At 43.7% G+C, this 21,412-nt stretch overlaps 1 protein-coding gene across 1 annotated transcript in view; it reads right to left on the bottom strand.

Annotated features, from left to right (window-relative positions):
* The window catches only part of Gpat3 (glycerol-3-phosphate acyltransferase 3), a 56,233-nt gene that overhangs the window by 4,098 nt on the left and 30,723 nt on the right, over positions 1 to 21,412 (bottom strand). Inside the window, exons 4-12 of the mRNA XM_052735521.1 lie at positions 12,436 to 12,706; positions 10,232 to 10,306; positions 9,588 to 9,677; positions 8,260 to 8,353; positions 4,608 to 4,723; positions 2,898 to 2,953; positions 2,078 to 2,163; positions 1,395 to 1,523; positions 1,076 to 1,155 (exon numbers count right to left, since the gene is read on the bottom strand). Coding sequence (XP_052591481.1) covers positions 1,076 to 1,155; positions 1,395 to 1,523; positions 2,078 to 2,163; positions 2,898 to 2,953; positions 4,608 to 4,723; positions 8,260 to 8,353; positions 9,588 to 9,677; positions 10,232 to 10,306; positions 12,436 to 12,706 — 997 coding nt within the window. The remainder of the gene's footprint in view (positions 1 to 1,075; positions 1,156 to 1,394; positions 1,524 to 2,077; positions 2,164 to 2,897; positions 2,954 to 4,607; positions 4,724 to 8,259; positions 8,354 to 9,587; positions 9,678 to 10,231; positions 10,307 to 12,435; positions 12,707 to 21,412) is intronic.

The following is a 21,412-nucleotide window of genomic DNA, read 5'->3' as shown; positions in this document are numbered from 1 at the left end:
AAAAGGTCATAGAGACTTCACTGAATTTGCTGAACTTGACACACAGACCATTTGATGACAGCCCACTCATACAAGGATCGACCTCCTACCACACAGTGGGTCTAGTTAACCCTCCCTGTTCACTGCTTTACTCCGAATATTTCTATCCTCACAATTTATAGATTGAAGCCAAACTCCCAGGGTGACAATATTTGACAATGAGGACTTTAGGGCATCATTAGGGTCAGGTGAGGTCAAAAGGATGGGGCCCTTAGAATGAGGTTAGCGCCCTCATAGCAACAGGTACTAGAGAACTTGCTCTCTATGAGCTTGAACAAAGAGAAGGTCATGCAAGAAATGGAGAAAGCGGCCTTCTGAAACACAGGGAAGAACCCTCGCCAGAAACGGGCTGTGCAGCATCCGAAGCTCAAACCTCTAGCCTTGAGAACTTAGAGAAAACAAATTCTGTGAAGACACCACTCTGTGGTATTGTGTTATGGCAGCCCAAGCTGACTAATGCACACCCCTACATTAACCCACCTCAGAAAAAAAAAGTGAAAGAAAGCTATAGTTATCCATCACCAAATGCTCCACTTCCTTTCTTCCAGTTCTTAAGTGTTCTGATACAGTTACAGTGAAACACAAACAGCCTGCCCCCAAACCACGCTCCCTTTCTCTCCCTTCTTCAGTAAAAGAACTCTCATTTTACCTAAGAACATGATCATCCAGAGCAAACACTGCATCGCCCAGTTTCCTTTGCAGCTAACTGCTGCCCCGAGACTTGCAGCACATAGATACAAGTTTAAGTTACGTGTGCAATTGCTAGCGTGTGCGCCTAGGGAGATGGGCGTGTCCCTTTTCAAAGGCCCCCAGCCGGCCATTTGCTGTGCACTCTTGGGCCATGAGTTAGAAGTGCCTGTTGAGGTTGGTATAGGAATAAAGGAGAAGCCGTTAGCCAGCCTGGACTCTGGTGCTTAAGTGGGAGAGTAAAGCCTTTACCCTAGTTAAGTCTTTGTTACGTACTTCTTGCTAAATCTATAGCTAACCAGTGCGGCTTTGTTGACTATACAGAGAGTGCTTCTGGGAGGACTCTTACCAGGGAAGTTCAGTCAGCCCCCCTTGGACAGCGATGGCCGATTTAACCCTGTTTGCAAACTGCACCGCATCTTCTCCTTCCTGGGTAAATGAAAAAGTTACACATCTTGAGTATGAAGTTTTCAAACACCTTAAAATGTCTCGTAATCATTTTATTTGTTTTTATAGAACTACATACATTACTAAGAAACAACCCTTTCACTACGAATGAAGAAAAGCATGATGGGAGGAATGGAAAGACCCAAGGCTTTAGGCAAAGGTTTTCTTGCCTTTATCTAATTAAATAAAGCATCAAAGACTGGAAGTTATCTCAGTAATACCTCTCTGGTCATGGGAGGCATGTACCACACATCGCAGACGATGGCCCAGCTGGTCATTATTCGAAGCAAGTAGCTCACCATGTTGTATTTACTACTGTTCCAGAATGCATCGCCAAACTGGGGGTTATACTGAGAAAAAAAGAAAGACAAGACATTCCAGCCATGAATTCCATGCCGGCTTCTCTCATCCAAGTCAGTGTTCTTTGGGTGGTAAGATAAATGAGCCTATCAGACCCCAAGAGAATTTACTTCACTTGAGAGAATTTTTCACAAGAACTAAGCCAGTAGAGCCCAGAGTGCTAACTATGAAAGCTGTTGATATGACTCCGCACTTAATTAGAAAGTCAATACAAGCAAGGATCAATCAGGTTTGCCCACCACTAGATCCTGAGTATTAATACAACCTCTGCTGCACAGTCATGTTGTCTGTCTGTCTGTCCATCTTCCTATATCTATGCATCTACCTATCTCTGTATCTAAGTGTCTCCTGCGGATGAATCATCTACCAGCTCTCCATGCATGTATCTATCACCTGTCTAGACAGAATGAGCACAAATGTACAATGTAAGAACCCAAAGAAGCTAAATACACAAGTGTTCTTCACTCTTGCACGTTTTAAATTTGTAACAATATCAAATAAAGTTAACAATCAAATGCTCCCCCTTTTAAAACTCAAACTTTACCTTTATTGCCACTGGATATATGGTCCCTCCAATTTCAAAGCTTCCCTTTTTAAACATCATGACTGAAGTATTGTTGATGCAGGTACCTGGAAGAGGAGATGTGGAAGTGAGTCGCTTTTTAAAAACAAATTTTAGAGGGAACTGCTCTAAGGATTATTACATTTGTTTATGTGGGTGCATGTGTTTGGAGGTCAGAACAACATGAGGGAGTCATGCCTCTTATACCGGTGGGTCCCGGAAACTGACCTCAGGCCATCAGGCTTACAGGCAAGCTCCCCTACCTACTAAATCATCTCGCTGGCCCACAAATTAATTTTCTATAATCTAAAACATCATCAAAACTGTAGATACCTTAGTGCCACTCCACAAGTCACCTTTCTTTAAAAATAATTTACAAGTAAGTTTGGAGCATATTTAACAGCAAACTTTCACTTTGCCACTAAAGGCTCAGCAGTAACCCCATCACAGCAATTGGCGATTTTAATACATTTAAAGAATAATACCTACAAAGTCATAGACCATGCTGCTTAATACCACTATGGAAAAATGGCTTAAAAATCAAATAAGTGCCAGGTGGTGGTGGTGCATACCTTTAATCCCAGCACTCAGGAGGCAGAGGCAGGTGGATCTCTGTGAGTTTGAAGCCAGCCTGGTCTATAGAGAGAGTTCTAGGACATCCAGAGCTGTTACACAGAGAAACCCTGTCATCAAAAAGCAGGAAAAGAAAAGGCACCCGTCCCTTCCTCTCGGAGTGCCAAACCTAGAGTGCTCCTCAGATGGTTGGCGGCCATCAGCCGTAGCTTGGCAGGCAGTCTCTTACCTTCAGGGAAGATTAATATGGGCAACTTTTTCCTATCAGCGACGTGCTCTTTCAATCTGTAAGGGGAAATAAAGGATCTGTGAGTCGATCTTAAGAAACAAAGAGACAGAGAGAGTTTTTGTTTGTCACATCCCACTAGCCGGAAGAAAAAGTCGTAAGAGAAGTAAGGGACAAAGAGAAAGTGATGAAGGGCAAGGGGATAAGGAGATCGGCACACTTTCATTTCCTCTGGAGTGAGTGGGTTTGGGTCACTTCAGCCTACTCTGTCTGTGACAGGTGACAGGGTCTCATTCGCTCAGGCTGGCCTTGAACTCACTACATAGCCACAAATGTTTACTCCTGACCTCCCGTTTCTACTCTCCAACTCCTAGGAGTACAGGTATGCACTACCAAGTCCAGCTCTTCTGGCTACTCTTAGATTTCTAGATAGCCAGGTGCCATTAGCACTCTGCCCTTCTTCTCTGTGTTGATAATTCCTTGTGTGAAAAAACATGGGAGTTCTGGTGGCGCACGCCTTTAATCCCAGCACTTGGGAGGCAGAGGCATGCAGATCTCAGTGAGTTCGAGGCCAGCCTGGTCCACAAGTGAGTTCCAGGACAGCCAGAGAAACTCTGTCTCAGAAAAAAAGAAAAAGAAAAGAAAAAAAAGGAATTCTGATCATGCTTGATCTGTCTGCATTATGGTCATTAGGTAGGAAACTCCTTTGATGAATCAGGATGATGACCTTTCCTATGAAATCAAACCCCTTAGCCAGGGATAGCAATCCCAGTGCTCAGGAGGATGAGGCAGGAGGCTAGCACAAGTACGTCTAGCCTAGGCTCCACAGAGAAGGAAAGGGTTTTCATGAGGAACACCTGCATGTGAGCATGGCCTTTTCAGGGAAAGCTTTTCCTCAGCTTTGTTCCTAGTGAGTTCATCTCTATGGAGCCCCAGAAAGGCACTCCCTCCCTCCCTTTCCATGAAGACCTGCTGTGGTTTGGATGTACTCCCTACAACCCTGTGTTCACGGTTCAGCTGCCGCCTGCGGCGCTAAGGAGTGACAGTGCCTTTAGGAGATGCGGTGCATGTTCTTGGTGGGAAGACTGAGACCCTGGTCCCTCCACTCTCTCTTGCTTCCCTGTTGCCATGAAGTGAACAGATCTCCTCTGCCATAAACTTGGAGTTTATTGTATAGTCACGAGCCCAAGCACAAGAGCCAAGGAACCACGCACAGCTTACCCCAAAACCAGGAGCCAAAATCAACCCTCCCCTACTAAGCTGATTGTGTCTTGTGATGGTAATAGAAAGGCACAGCTGTGGTTATCAGCTCTCTGGTAACTAGATTCGGAGTGGCAGTGGCCATTCAGCAAAAAGAAAAAAAATCATTTATTCAGCAAATAAATTATCGGTATTTTTCTCTAAGTTCTCAAGGTGGTAATTTTAAACTTTTAAAAGTTCAGTGATTGTACTCGAGTCACAGCAAAACAGACATTTGAGCTTTCCAGTCTGTTTATATGCAGCCACATATCCCCCTGACTACAGAACTATTACTTCAGTCCTATTGATGACTACAGAATAATAGAGTTTTGATGATTTTGTTTTCATTTTAAGTTTGTTTTTTGTTTGTTTGTTTTGTGTTTTGTTTTGTTTTGTTTTGCCCTTTGGCCAAATGATCCAAGTCAATCAGCTTCTCTGTTACTCCAATGAAGGCCAAGGAACTGCACTGTTTACCTCTTAGTAACCAGGTGTCGGTCCTTCATTTCTGAGCGCTCAAACCAGACATGTGGACAAGCCTTAACCATGGCTCTCTGAATGACCCCCATCAATCCACCATGAACCTGTCCAACCTAGAAGAATCAGGACAGACAGAAAAACATAAAGGTATAGCCAACGAAAAACTGCTAGGGGTCTTGTCAAGAGAGGGAATCCTATTCACTCAGAGAGAAGACTGGCTGCCTTTTACTAACAGATAAGTCTAAATCTAGTCAAAGTATCTGCAAAGCCCAATGCAAGCCAAAACGTGCTCTTCAGCAGCTAAAGTCTAGCTGGACACTAAAGTCACTTTGCTCCACTGGCTGTCCTAGAACTCTGAAAAACAGAGATGCCTCAACTTCATCAAGATCATGGAAATGCACATTAGAGCTACAGTGGACTGTGATTTCAAGTGCACCCGAATGTCCAGGATTTAGCCTTGATACCACACTCTGCTGTAAGGCTTTGGGGGAAGGAATGAGGACATTAACAGCTGTCAAGATTACATATTCAGTTACCCCCCATTTTAATCATTTCTCTTCTAGAAATTCTCCCTGAAAACACATCAGCAAAATGAAAATACATACTCAAAGATTATTAGCTATAGTATTGTTTATTACTACAAAATATTGAAAACTACCTAAATGTCTAAATAACCAATAGTGTCAATGAGGTGGTGGTGGGATGTGTGTGTGTGTGTGTGTGTGTGTGTGTGTGTGTGTGTGTGTGTGAGTGAATGTGTGTGTGTGAGTGTGTGTGTGAGTGTGACTGTGTGTGTGCATACACATGCATATACACAGTAGAATACTTTGCAGCTGAACAAAGGACAAGGTTGACCTACAGGACTAATAAGGAGTGATGATCTCCAGACAATGGTGTTAAATAACAAAGGCAAAAGAACAGAAAAGTGTGTCATCTTTGGGCAAGAGGAAAATGAAATGATACGTCTGCATTTTTTAAAAATGAAATGATACGTTTGCATTTTTTTAACCCTCAAGAAGAAATGAGAAGGGATAACCAAGCAACAACGTCAGGAACCTACAAAGAGACCAACGATATTCTGAGGTCTTCGGTTTCAAATGTATTACCATCAATTCTTTGTTGGCCAGAGCACAGGAGAAAGAGGGGGTGGTCTCAGAAACACAAAATCCTAGTTAAACAGTTGCTACGGTTTGAGCACATGCCCCGGAATCCATGGACTGGAAACTGAGTCCCCGTGCAACAGTGCTGGAGAATGGACTTAATGTGAGCAGTGTGGACCACAACAGCTCTGCTCAATGAACAGTTAGAGCCATCATCAAAAGGGCTCTTGCTGAGGCTGGAGAGATGGCTCAGCAGTTGAGAGCACTTGCTGCAGTTGCAGAGGACCTGGGTTTGGTTCCCAACACCCACACAACAGCTAACCACTGTCCAGTTACAGTGAACCCACTGCCTTTTCTGTCCTCCTAGGGAGTTGCATGCCTCTGATGCACAGATGTGCATACAGGCAAGACATTCACACATAAAATGAAAATAAATATCTCTACGAAGTGCGATGCTCTCGGGAGCGGACCTCCTTTTGTAATTCCAGGCCTTCTCACACGTGAAGACAGGACAATCAGATCTTCACTAGACATCTTGACTTTAGATCTTCAGCCTGCATGGTGAGCCAATAACTTCCATTCCCCACAAATTACCCCATCGGCAGTACTGTTAGGTCAGCACCAGATGGACCTGAGACAGGCAGGCCAGCCGCCTAGGTCTCTGCCTCCCCTACCTACAATGAAATCTCAGGCCTGACTTAACTGCATCACAGAGAAAATCAAATACAGTGGGTGGAACGTGCATGCCCACATACACAAAAGTGCATGTCCACACACACAAAATGCTGATGTGGGATGTCCAGGCCCGTTCGGGGGCTCTACTGAGGGCTGCATTGGGTGGGCTTTAGGGAGGGTACCTAAATATTGAGATTATATACAAAATTGTGTTTGTATGACACATATGTATGTTTTTTCCACTTTTATTTTTCAAAGTATATAACTATCAATTGATTCCCAATCTACCAAAAGATAAACAACCAATTCCTATCTCTTTTCCTGAAGATGACAAGATTCTTTAGGTTCAAGAAAAGTTCACTTAAATTAATGACGTATTAAAAAAGGGCTTGTCTAAGAGTTATCTATTCTCAGTATTTTATTTCACTTATTTATTTACTTTGGTAGGAAAATGAGTATGTGTGTCAGGGTCTCACTGTGCAACCCTGACTGGCCTGGAACTTGCCATGTAGTCCAAGCTGGTCTCAAACTTACAGCTATCCTCCTGCCTCTCTTCCTCCTGAGTGCTAGGATTATAGGAATATGCCTCCATGTCCAGGCTGTACTTTTTTCTGGTTTTTCGAGACAGCGTTTCTCTGTGTAGTTTTGGAGCCTGTCCTGGATCTCAAGCTAAAGACCAGGCTGGCCTTGAGCTCACAGAGATCCTGGGATTAAAGGCGTGTACCACTACCGCTCGGCCTCAGGTTGTACTTTTTTGTTTAGACTTTTTTCCCCTTTTCTGGCAGTGCTGGAGATAGATCGGGGCTTGACATGTGCTAGACAAGTATTCTACCACTGAGCCACGTCTGAAGCCACTGACTTAAGTAAACATGTAGCAGTAAGTGGGAATTTTTGCAAAGGCCTTGTTGATCACAGAACCCACGGGTAGTGAAAACCAGTGTACATGCTGGCACTCCCCACTCACTCACTCACAGCACACACAGTAATACACAGACCGGTAAGGCTTTCCCAGAAAAGCACCCTAGGCCACCAATATCAATCTGCAGAACTGACGGGTGAACCAAACCTGACTTCGGCCTCACAGCCTGACCCACCATCCATAACCCACAGCTGTGAAAAGAGGAGACAGCCCAGGACACTCATCTAGTATCTAGTCATCCTGTTCTCCACACCTCCTTAGGACACATTTAACCAGTGAGCAGAAGGGGAGCTTGAGTCAGCCTCCGGGATTCACCCAGAGGAAATGTCAAGACGACCTGTCGGAGCAACAGAAGATGTGGGGGGAACCCCAGAGTGGGGCTCCTCTTCAGGCCCAAGGAAGGGCACTGGGGACTTGGTTGTGCTGTGGACTCTGTGGTTAGGGCACTGGGGACTTGGTTGTGCTGTGGACTCCATGGTTAGGGTACTAGGGACTTGGCTGTGCTGTGGACTCCATGGTTACTGGATTTTCTGCTCTTTCCTTTGCTTTCTTTGGAGGCTGTGGTCAAAATCTGAGAACTGGACTAAGACACAAGTATTCTGCCTTCTTTGCCAGATCCTCATTAAAGAGACAGATTTTTTTTAACTGTACTTATCTCCCTGAAGAGAGAGCTAACTGGCTGACTGGGATCTGTAAAACTCTAAAGAGGATGGCTTTAATTTCATACAGTATAATTGAACACCGGCCGGCATGTTCAAATCAACTTTACAAAGTTCTGCCAAGGTGTTTTCCCACCTTCTCTGTTACAGCTGTTTCCCTGCACTAATTGTTCCTTGTGTAAATTACTGCAGAGCCTATGCTGCTAAGTCCCAGACAAATTCCCAATACGAAACCCACTTCCGAGTTGGCGATCCGGCAAACACACATACGTGAAATATCATTGAGTTGCTCTTACCATGGCATAACAGCCATCTGTTGTCAAGATTAAGACATCGATGGGCGATGTATGGTTGGCAACACAAATGCCTCCCTTCTGGGGTCTGTACTGCCTGCAATTAAAATAACCGTAAGTACTACACCTCAGAAAAAGCTCGATATTTTACAGAACAGCATGTAAAGACTTATCTTACTTAGGATTTTTTTTTAAAGTTTTTAGGTACACAGGTCCCATCTTTAAAACATTATCCCCGTGTAGTATGATGAGTTGTGTGAGGAACCATGACATTCTCTTTATAATTCATATTTTGCTTATTTAATCACAACTATTTCGATTAATGTTGATTGCTCTAAGTATAGTATGCTACTTTGTTGAGACAGGGTCTCTTGTAGCCTAGGCTGGCCTCAAACATCTGGTTCTCTTGCCTCAGCCTCCCAGATGCTAAGATTACTGTGTGGGCCACCACATTCAACCAACTTAAAATAATAACAAATTTTAAAAAAAAAATAACATTGAATTAAGAGAAAAGTATTTCAAAATCAATCACAATCATTTTAATTTAGTTGATTATTTTCCCTAGCTACTTGTATTCTCCGACTGTGGGTAAAGAGAACAGAATAAAGCATTTCATCTTAGGAACTAGGTAGAGAATTTTAGACATGGAGAGACTAAGTGTGGAAAACAGGCCTCTGCCTCAGCCATACCCCAGGACTGCCATCAGCAGCGTTGTGGGAGCCCACACAGGTTTCCTAGTGAGATCTGAGCTTGCTTTACCCAGCAGGGCTGCATAAGAGGATGATTGGACCACGGACCTGGGTACCAGGTGTTTGGAAGGGTCTACACTTGGCTGTATCAAAAAAGGTCTTTTGTCTCACCCCTTGGCATTGTTATAAAAAGCCTTTTTGAATAAAGTTCTGGGCCAGTGAATAAGGATCCAGGTCCTCTTGAAGCTATCCTGTGTTTCTGTCTTTCCTCTTGTCAACTAGGTCTCTCTTTCCATCTAGTATCTCTTATCCCTCTCTCCTCCTCATAGGAACCCTGTAAAAGGTAGGGGCTGGTCCCCCACACAGCATCTTCAAATTGAGCCCAGCTCAAAACCTGACTTTGAACCTGTACCACCCTTAGCAACCAGATCCAGAGTTCTCATCATTCATCTATCTTATCTATCCCATGGGATAGCAGTGTCCACCCCTCAGGAGTAACCTATGAGAAGTTCACCCCCACAGCACACCATAACTATCCATCTATGAACACTGCTCAGTGTTAATTTTTGTCTTCCTTCTGAAAACCCAAGCAATGATGAACACAGACGTTCCCAGGTCGGGGCAGCCACGGCAGACACTCACTTGTTATGATAATGAATGGTGCCGGACAAGGACCTAACGCAGATCCTACAGCAGGTCAGATGCACCAGTTCACTCAGCCAGCTTTTGAGGCTGAAAGAAAAAGAAACCGTTCTGTTATTTTGTTCTGGGTACTCATAAGAAACACAATGAAAGCTTCAATGTGTGGCTCACAGCAGCATCCTGTGTTCTGCTACAGCAGAGTGGTTCTTGCCAGCTCATCTATGCATTTGCGAGGCCCAACGTGTACCAGGAGAATTAGACACAATCCTAGCAGGAAGGAGCCCCCACCCCGCTAGATTCTAATAAAGTCCTGAAACACCAGCTGAGGTTTCTTTGGTCTAGACCTCCCAGGCTGCCAGTCAAAGACTCTGTTTTTCCTATGGTTCCCTCAGTCCACTTTCTTTCTTCCTTTCACTTCTCCTTTGAAAAAGCTACTTTCAATTTGAACAGAAAAAAAAAAATCAAAGACTATGAAGATGAATTCAGTAAGAATTCTCATAAATGGCTTGAGACCATAATATTAATGAGCCTACAAACTAGTCAGATTCTAGCTTTGTGGACACGGTGGGGTGGGGGTGGGGCGGGGGTGGAGTGGGGGGGATAGTCCTACATAGGGTGAGGCTGGATGGAGGGAGACACATCACCTGCTGTCCGGGAGCTGTCCAACCAGTGTAGTTCCTATGATCAGCAAACTGATCCCAATGAAAGCCAGAGTAACCCTGAAAAAGAAAAGAAGGCCACTGTAAACATCTCCCGGACAGTGGGGACACAGCCTAAAGAATTCACTACTGCAAACATCTGCCGGACAGTGGGGACACAGCCTAAAGAATTCACTACTGTAAACATCTGCCAGACAGTGGGGACACAGCCTAAAGAATTCACTACTGCAAACATCTGCCGGACAGTAGGGACACAGCCTAAAGAATTCACTACTGTAAACATCTGCCAGACAGTGGGGACACAGCCTAAAGAATTCACTACTGTAAACATCTGCTGGACAGTGGGGACACAGCCTAAAGAATTCACTACTGCATAGCAAGTTCAGGGCCATCCTGGGTTTCATGAGACCCTGTCTCAAAAGGCATCAAATAAGCAAACAAAAATTAAAAGTTCTAATATTGCCGGGTGGTGGTGGCACACACCTTTAATCCCAGCTCTTAGGAGGCAGAGGCAGGCTGATTTCAGTGAGTTCGAGGCCAGTCTAGTCTACAAAGCCAGTTCCAGGACAGCCAGGACTGTTACACAGAGAAATCTTGTCTTGAAAAAAGCCAACCCCCTCCCAAAAAAAAGCTCTAGTATTTCCTTCCCAAATGTCAACACATAGTTTAGTGCACCCCCAGAATACTTGAACCCCACTTTGGAAGCACTGAGTTAAGGTCCTAGCAATAGTATATATGCCATCCTGAATTTCTCTGTTTATCACAGCTGCAACAATTCCCAAAAGACAGTCTAAGCCAGTGTTAGGACACAAAGGAAAACACACACACACACACACACACACACACACACACCCGTGGAAACAGAACTTAGTGACTTGCATCTGTCGATACTTAAGCAATGCCTAAAACTTACAAGTAAACACATTGTCTCTTGTGCTAGATCTGAAGGAGGCCAGTATCACCCGCCTGGTCATGAAGTGAAGTTTCAATTCATATGTCAATGGTAGCTGGCTGGTAGCAACTCCTGGAAACTATGGTTATGTCCAAGAAAATGAAAAAGATGACCAACATTGTGGCTGGTACACAGGCCCGCTCCCTGCCATCACCATAAAGAGACATGGCCACACTGTCATCTCCCTGCTGGGTGTCATCTACTGTCTTGAGGTCACGTGCTGATGAGGCAGCATTCAAGCCTCAAATCAAAGGAGGATCCAGGTATGGGAATCTTTACTAAGAACTGAATGGCGCTGGGCGGTGGTGGCGCATGCCTTTAATCCCAGCACTCGGGAGGCAGAGGCAGGTGGATCTTTGTGAGTTCAAGGCCCGCTTGGTTTACAGAGTGAGTTCCAGGACAGGCGCAAAGCTACACAGAGAAACCCTGTCTTGAAAAACCAACAACAACAAAAACAAGAACTGAATGGCAGTGATAGAATTGGATGGAACAAGTACATACTACTGAATGGCTCTTCCAGTGCAGCAAGGGTCTCTGGGACTTGTTCTCTGCTACACACCTCTCAGTTCTACACACCAAAGAGAGGCTATTCCTGCAGGCAGCTCTTTTTTAGTTGCTGCTCTGGCACATATGAAGCTAACTATTTTGTGTGTGGAGGTGAGGGCATGTTCCTGTGTGGACATACACAGGTGGATGGAGATCAGAGCGCAGTCTCTCAGTCCATTGTTCAACCATCATCCACCTTGTTTTTAAGATGGGCCTGAAACTGGCCAAGTGGGTTAGAGTGGCTGGCCATGGAGCCCCAGAGACCCAACACTTCCCCAACACTGGGATCACACTCATAGGCCACCACACTCAGCTCATGTGAGGATGGAATCAGGTCCTCATGCTTGCCTGGCAAGCACTTTATTGACTGAACTACCTACCCATCCCCCTCTTGTTCTAACTTCTCTTTTGCCTCCATCCTCAAATTATTTACTACTATAAGAGGAAAGGAAATACACACACACATACACACACACACACACAAGGATGTGGGGGCGTTGAACGCACTCTTCATTTGGAAGAAAAAACTGTAAAAGGAGTGTACAGGTAACAGACACATAGCGGCAGGTCACACCTGGTGGCGTCTTCCAACCGGGAAGAGGTGGAATCCATTCCACATACTCATAAGCAGCCATCGCACACATAATGAAGAGGGAAGCTGGTGACATCACCCAACCAGGCAGTGACTTACCTCAGAGGGAGCAGAAAGCAATAACGTATTAGGACACCCAGCACCCACACCATCGTGAGCTTCGGACTGATGTACTGAAAGTTGACGTTGGTTCTTGTGAGGAGGTTCCATGATACGAGCTCCTCGGAGGAGAACCTCTGGGTCACTTCATCTTCCACAATGGCTTCCAAGCCCTTCTTGGAGAAATAAAACACATCAGAGAGCTCGAAGTCCCTTCCTCGAAGACCAGAGAGCCCTTTTTCCATGGGTGACTCATCTCTTTGGATGATACCTTAAAAGAAAGCATCGGGACATGAGAAAACGCCATAGGAGCGATGAGTGATTGCCTCAAGGGGCAATGTTAACTGCACAGAACACAGAAAACAAGCTTCAACGTGAGCGACGTGAAGATGTTAGAGCAGCAGTCATGGTGGGGAAAGGTGAGGCCACAGCATCTCCACAGAACGACCTCTACCCAGCAACTTCATAAAAATTACTTAATGAGAGGCTGGGGTGTATGTTCGGTGATAGAATGCCGGCCTAGTGTGTATAAGGCCCTGAGTTCAATCCTCAGTACTGCCAAAAATATTTCATAAGAAAACTACAGCCAGGCATGGTGGTACACACCTTTCACATAGGCACTCAGGAAGCAGAAGCAGACAGATCTCTATGAGTTTGAAGCTAGCCTGGTCTACATAGAGAATTCCAGGTCAGCCAGAGCTACATAGTGAGATCCTGTCTCAAAACAAAAGGAAACCACAGATATTTCAGAAAAATAAGCAAAGCGCAACTAGATTGATAGGAGCAACCCGTGTTAGTAAATAGGTAATTTCACGTCATGATAGAGCCTGGTGACTGAAATGGTACCCTCATATCCCCACTGTGTGAAGTGGAACAACCTGCAGCCGGTTGTAAAAGTGACTCACTAGGAAAACACTAAAAGAGTTCTGCTGAGGATTGGTAATCCTGCTCCTAAAATGTTCCCTAAGAGACACAGGGAAGACATTCCCTGCAGCACTTTACCCAGGGATACACAGCACCACGGTTAATATGGCTCCAGTATCAAGTGAAAAGAGACCAGATCTTAAACATAGCTAAGTTAGGAAATATATTTACGTAGAAAAACACCAAGTAGAAAACATGCTTCTCTTGGGGCAACAACATTAGATTTTCTTCTCCACTTAAAGAAAGTAATTCAAAGGATTTTCAAAGCCAAGTTTACCAGAATGGGATGTTTGCCAGAATGGGATGTTTCTTTCTTTTTCTTTTTAATGTTCTGAAGGAATAACAGCAGGTGCATGGGGTGTGGGGGAGTGTAGGGAGCCCAAGAAGTCCTGAGTGAACATGTAAGGAGTGGATGGAGTCCTGAGTCAATGTGTAAGGAGTGGATGGAGTCCTGGGTGGATGTGTAAGGAGTGGATGGAGTCCTGGGTGGATGTGTAAGGAGTGGATGGAGTCCTGAGTGGATGTGTCCTGCTGGCATGGGCACAGCCATGTCAAGGACACCAGTACCTCACACCCACGGATACTGGCAAAGCCTTCCTGGAGTGAGGCTCAGAGGATGACAAAGCTGTCCTCTAGCCCAGTGGTTCTCAACCCCTTTGGGAGGTCACAGATCAGACATCCTGCGTATCAGATATTTACATTACAATTCATAACAGTAGCAAAATTACAGTTGTGAAGTAGCAATGAAATAATTTTATGGTTGGCGGTCACCACAACATGAGGAACTGTGCTAAAGGGTCGCAGCGTTAGGAAAGTTGTGAACCACTGCTCCAGTCCAAGTGATTGGTCGGTATGTGTAAAAACTGGCAACCTAGCTCCCTCCCAGATGACTGCAACCTGAGACTGCCCACCTGCGGACACCTCCTACCGGGACCAGCTGACTCCTCCCTGGGTTGTTCAGAATGAGCGCCCTGAGGCGCTTGTTGTCAAGTAGGCTCACTCCATCAGAGCAAGCACAGCGAGCTTTCTGTACATTGGTCTGTGTGTCTGTCCTTTCTTCATGCCCTCACGACCCCCGTCATGTCAAGTCCCGTCTGTTCTGGGTTCCGGACACAGCGGGAGAGAAAGGAAAAGTGACTTGAAATTAAAAGTCAGGTTGTGTTTACAGCAGTCACCAGCTCCGTGGGGTGTGTGGCTTTTGTATAATGAAGAAGTTGGACATTTTTAGTTTCCTTACAGGACTACTAACACACACACACACACACACAGAGAGAGAGAGAGAGAGAGAGAGAGAGAGAGAGAGAGAGAGAGAGAGAGAGAGAGAGAGAGAGAGAGAGAGAGAATGTGTGTGTGGTTTTGCCTAATTGTTTTATCTAATAACTTGATTATAACTTATTATAACAATAAAAGAAGTTTATTATCAAAATAATTAGAACAATAAATTATTTTTTTAAGTTAAGCCAAATCTTTCTTGCTTTTTGTTAGTGCCAGTGGATGGTCCAAGGTTGTGTCCCTACCGAGTTACCCTCTTGCTCCACAGGCTCTGCAAAGCCTCTAAGGCAGAGCACTCTGTCCAAGTACTGGCCAATACTGAGCAGTGCAACAGTTTCAGTATTTAGCAACCTATATATTTCTTAAATATCTACCAGGGGAAAAAGCAAAGCTAGTCAATAAATCTCTGAATAAAATACACCAGGGACAGTCGATATACCTCCTAAAAAGATCCTTTCTGAGAAAGGCCAGAGATGAGAGAACGCAACTGTGGGTTGATTATGTCACCGAGCTAAGGGAGAAGAGTCTGCCTACAGGGCAGCTTGCCAGCCCCACCCACCTGATATGCAGGATTTTTTCTGCCCCCATCTAGTCTGTTCCCTGCAACTCCAATAAAATGTAATGCAGTTCTGTATTTTTAGTTAAGAGTCTTTCAAAAGTGTGTGGACAGTTGCAATACCACAAGATCAACAAAGAAGATGTCTAGCATATACTAAGACATACAAAAAGTCAGCAGGAAACATGAACTTCAAAGCTCAGTAAGAGCGGCTAAGAACACAGCAAGAGTAGCCTTTATGACTCAATACTCTGAAAAGACGTGCAGCTTCACAATAGCCCGAGAGACGTACGCTATGCCACAACAACACAGTCATATCAAGTGCTCTGGAAATGGGAACCAACAGGGATATAATTAGTAAAACTGTACTGGAAAGCAAGTCAGCACTGTGGAGCAGAATCAAACGTTCAGAGAGTATGACTCAGGAATTCCACTCAGAGATTATTATAAATTACCAAATACATAGAAAGGCTACAAAGATGTGTCATCCCACCCAGATTTACCACATTCACTTTGTTATTCTATGTATAAAAATAAGTTTTTTCAGCCGGGCGGTGGTGGTGCACGTCTTTAATCCCAGCACTTGGGAGGCAGAGCCAGGTGGATCTCTGTGAATTCAAGGCCAGCCTGGGCTACCAAATGAGTTCTAGGAAAGGCGCAAAGCTACACAGAGAAACCCTGTCTCGAAAAACAAAAAAAAAAAACAAAAAAAAAAAAAAAAAAAGTTTTTTCTGGCCCACTTAAAGTAATTGTGCACACCATGTTCTTTATCTCTCAACAGACATTTCCTCGGGATGCTTAACCAGAACAAAAGCATCAAAATCAAAGAGGCTGGCACTAATGCAATGCTGGTGCCTAATCTGTCTCATTCAACTTTTTCACTGTGAAAAAAATCCCACTAATATCCTTTAAACCAATTTTTTTCTGATCCAATATTCAAACCAAGTTCCTACATCACATTTACATGTCAAATCTTTTAGCTGCCTTAAATATACTAAGCTTCCAACATCTCAAGATATTGTTTTATTTACTTATTAAATAAAATTTACTTAAATAAATTATTAAATAAAATTTATTTAAATTACAATAAATTTATTTATTAAAAAGGGTGCTGAGCATAAATATGATAAAACCACAACAGGAAAATAAAAAATATCTGCTATCAACAGACACATAATATCTGAAGATGACTTCTACTATGAACTAGATGCTATGGGGAGGCACCATTCCAAACATGTCACTTTCCTCCTGAGATACAGTCACTATTGCAGGTCAAACTTATGCATCCAATTTGCCAAATTATAAACTTCTGACAGAAAAAGAAAACTAATGTAATCAATATACAGTGAAAATATGAGTCAGGCATCAAATTGGAGGTTAGAAAAGACGGATTGAGAAAAGAAAAGATTGGGCACTAAAAAGTGTCTACAAGGAGACCAAAATTTACCACACACACATCAAAGGAATACAAATACAATTTTTACACTATCATTAAAGAGATCAGGAGTGCCGGGCAGTGGTGGCGCACGCTTTTAATTAATCCCAGCACTCGGGAGGCAGAGCCAGGTGGATCTCTGTGAGTTCGAGGCCAGCCTGGGCTACAGACTGAGATCCAGGACAGGCTCCAAAACTACACAGAGAAATCGTCTCGAAAAACAAAAAAACAAAACAAAAACAAAAACAAAAAGAGCAGGAGTTGGTGGAGAGATGGCTCAGTGGTTAAGAACACCAGTTGCTCTATCAGAGGACCCAGGTTTCGTTCCCACAGGCAGCTTACAAACATCTATCTATAACTCCAGTTCCAGGGGATCTGACACACTCTTCTGGCCTTCAAGGGCACAAGATATATACATGGTGCACAGACATACACACAGGTAAAACACCCATACACATAAAATAAAATAATAATAATTTTTAAAGAAAGTCTGGTTATTTCTAACAGATCAGTCCTGATCTTTCAGAGCCCACACTTCTTAAATTGGCAAACACTGATTCTAGAAAATTTTTCCTTTAATTTTACAACTCAGTTTAAGGAAATAAAGCTGTGAATATTTGAACTTTGTCCTTATACAAAATGCTCAGGCTGAGCCAACACAGACCATGCTTGGATAAAAAGAAAATTAGAGCTCTCTCTCGGTCTAATGCAAGAGATTAATTGCACAAGCTGGCCTGTGGCCCTCTGCCTTTAGCAAGTCGTTGGTACATAAATAACGCCACATGTGAAAGGCCTGTAGAAAGGGAGGCAGAAGTTAAAACCATCTCAACCATAATTAACTCTAAATTAGCTGAGTGAACTTTTGGAATAACTGCCTGGTTATAAATCACACTAGTGTTCTGTCCTTTGGTTATAAAGGGAGCTTTCTAAGCCACCGATTAAGAAAACCAGGCCTACTGCAGACCCAAAGAGGACAGGGTAATTACACACATCAGTAGAACCTTAACCTACCAACATTCCAAAGGTCAGAAGTCCATTATTCCAAACACACTCTCTCATTGAAACCTGGTTGATCAAGAAGCCAACTCAGTCATAATCCTTTATCAAGAGAACAGGCAGAACTGAGGGCATGGCTCAGCCAGCAGAGTGCTCGCCTGGCATTCAAAAAGCTGTGGGTTCGATCCTCAGCATCATACAAAAGCGGAAGTGGGGGATAAAGAGGTGGCTGTTCCTCCACAGGACCCATATTGACACCCAGCACCCACTTGGTGGCTCACATCTTAGCTCCAGGCTCAGGAATCAATCCTATCTTCTTGCTCCTTGGGTACCAGGCATAAATGGTACATCAGCATGCATGCAGGCAAAACTTGAATACACATAGAGTTAAAATTTTAATTAGAAATCATTTTTTAAAGAGTGGAAGTGGCTGCACACACCTGTAATCCCAGCGATTCGGGAGGGGGAGGCCAGGGAAGTTCAACAGCATTCTCAGCTTTAGAGAAAAAGCTGGGTTACCTGACACCCTGTCTCAAAAAACATTTTAAAAAGTAGGCCATCAGCCGGGCGGTGGTGGTGCACACCTTTAATCCCAGCACTTGGGAGGCAGAGGCTGGTGAATCTCTGTGAGTTCGGAGTCAACATGATCTACAAAGTGAATTCCAGAACAGCCAGGGCTACACAGAGCTGTCTCGAAGAAAAAAAAAACAAAAAGACAATCATCTACCCTAACATTGTTTATGGAAACACCTAAAATTAAATCCGGTAGGGATTTAACAAGTGTGCACTTTTCAGGGGAAGGCTAGAGCTTAAGAACATTCTGGGAACTGGTAAGTTCCATTTCTTGATCTAGACCAGTATTTTTCAACCTGTGGATCTCGACACCTGAATGGTCCTTTCATGGGCGTCACCTAAGACCTTCAGAAAACACAGATATTTATATTATAATTCATAACAGTAGCAAAACTACAGTTATGAAGTTGCAACAAAAATAATTTTATGGTTGGGAGTCACTATATGGTTGAGACACTATATTAAAGGGTCTCAGGATTAGAAGGTTGAGAACCACGCTTTGGATGGAAGATAATTAAGTTCCCTTTGGAAAATACAAAATAATGTATTTATACTTTTATACTCTGTGGTAGTTTGAACGAAAATGGCTCCCATAGGCCCAAAGGGAGTGGCACTATTAGGAAGTGTGGCCTTGTTGAAGTAGATGTGGCCTTGTTGGAGGAAGTGTGTCACTGTGGGGGCAGGCTTTGAGGTCTCTTTTGCTCAAGCTTCACTCAGTGTGACAGGCAGTCTACTTCCTGTTGCCTTCTGATCGAGAAGTAGCCAGCACCATGTCTGCCTGCACACTGCCATGCTCCCCACCATGATGATAATGGCCTGAACCTCTGAACTGTAAGTGAACCACCCCAGTTAAATGTTTTCTTCATTTATAGGAGTTGCCATGGTCATGGCGTCTCTTCACAGCAACAGAAGCTCTAAGACAGCCTCCTTCCTACACACACTGTTCTCCTATTTCATCCCCAGTTACTAAGAAAGTGGGGCAGGGAGGAGTTTACAGATCGCAGAGCCTTTTCCTGGTGTGAGGGGATACTCTGGTTTGTGGACTGAGTAAAGGTCCCTCCCTACAAAAACCCAGTTTCCTTCTGAGCCATAGATATGAGCAGCCTGATCTTAAACAGACTGAGAGAGAACACTACAACAGATAAGTGTATGTTAAAGCTGTGCAGAGAGCTGAAGAAATCCTGTTGGGATTTAAGAACAGGAATACTTAATGCCAAGGGAGTGGCCAGGCTGATGTCCAGTGACTTAGCTGTCAAGATATGAACGTTGACCCCATCTCGTTCTCCTGGTTGTTAATTGCTATGGACATTGATATGTGAATCATTGAACCAACTACACACAGTGTAATCACAGGTTCCTAGGCCACCTTCTGCCATTCTTTTTCACAATGATTCGGCCGTAACTAGGCAAGCTAGGCCCCAGATTCACCAAGTCCAAAGCATCCCCTGGGCCACTGGTCAAGTCACAGCTTCAGGGCTTACACTAGGCAACCCGGCTCTGCCTGCTTCACAGTGACTCTTGGAGTTTCTGGTGATCACTTCATTCTTTGCCAAATACTTTTTTTTGTAATATATTTTATTGCTATAAATTTAGTCAATTTATGATTGTTGTTACTTGATTTTGTTTGAGATAGCATCTCATATCCCAAGCTGGCCTTGAATGAAGTCGCTGTGTAGCTGAGGATGACCAGGAACTTCTGGTGCTCCTACCTCCAGATCACCACATCTGGGATCACAGACATGAACCACCACATCCAGCTTCTGCAGAGCTGGGAACTGAACCCAGTGTTTGTGCATGCTAGGTCATGTGAGTGTAGGTACCTGTGCAGGCAAAAGAAGATGTCCAGTCCCCTAAAACTCAAGTCACAGACTATTGTGAGTCGTCTGAAGTGGGTGCTAAGAACTGAACTCTGACCTCTGGAAAAGCAGCTGAACTGTAATTTTAGATTCTTTTTTTCTATAACTGAAATGCTGAGTGATCTCTCCAGCCCCAGAATACACTGTTACTTATTTGTAAATTCTAAACTTTCTAGGTCATTTATATGCTTAATCTACAATTCATCTGAGTTTTAAAAATAGTTCAACAAACCAAGTATGATGGTTTATAGGTCACACCTATAATCTCAGCACCTGGAGGCGGAGGCAGGAAGATTGAGGTCCTGTCCCAAGTCAAAACACAAATACTTCCACAAAAGAATCCCCAAAAAACAGACAGATGAAACAAATGTATCAAATTCTTGATAAATGGTTTATATAAATTAAAGGTAGGCTGGAGATTGGCAAACACCACGTGCTGACAAATTCTACCTTTTACCTTCCTCCCCTTGCTAACAAGCCCTTCGATGACATTCCTAAAGCTAGCCATCAAAGTCCAGTCCCTTATTTGGCCACTGATCATTCCTGAGACTGATTAGCAAGGTCCAGCTACCAAAACACCAAAGTCCAGGAATCAGAATTCATTGTTTTGACTAAACTAATTAAAATATCCAATCAAAACTTACCAACACATCCCAGCTCATTCTGAAACAGGCCTCCCCTCTTTCTTCTCTAACATGAACCCTTGCGAAGCTATTTGCTGCTGTTTCTGCCCGATTCAGATTCAGCTACTCTTTGCCTTGCTTAATATAAGAGATCTCTTTGCATTCGGTTTGTGCTTGGAAATTGGAGTTTGAGTGTGTTCTGTGCCTAATCTGGAATCCAGAGGGGAGCACCTGGTAGTACTGAGTCCTTTCATGAGTGATTAGTATTTGCTGCTAGTGAGCATGTGCAAACATTTTAGGATACCATTGGCACTTTCTAATAAAGCTGAACAGTTAGTTGTTTATCCTACAGTCAAAGGATTCACCTGAATATCTATTACAACAATGTTCTCAGCAGCCCTGTTCCTAATGGTTAAAAACTAAAAATAAACCAAATGTCAAACAATATAACCACAAATAAACAAACCCTCAGTGTCTGTGTAAAGGAATATACCAGTTTTAAAAAATCCACTTCATACAACAGAAGGAAGCCTCCAGACAGTCTGCTGAACAGGAAAGGAAGACACACAGAGAGTGTACAGCATGACTCCACTTACATAGATTTCCAAAACAGGAAAAACTAATCAATGAGAAACCATCCTAGGCAAAGTGAAGGATGGAGAGTATACACTGGTCATGGACTGGAAAGAGGAGGTCCAGCTTCCCACGTAGCCCAAACCTTAAATCTTAACTATTCAGCCAG

The sequence above is a fragment of the Peromyscus californicus genome, unplaced genomic scaffold (genome assembly GCF_007827085.1).
Source record: "Peromyscus californicus insignis strain IS unplaced genomic scaffold, ASM782708v3 Scaffold_13__1_contigs__length_99412109, whole genome shotgun sequence".
Lineage (NCBI taxonomy): Eukaryota > Metazoa > Chordata > Mammalia > Rodentia > Cricetidae > Peromyscus > Peromyscus californicus.
Note: the sequence above shows the minus strand (reverse complement) of the source record. Positions and strands in the feature narration are given on the sequence as shown.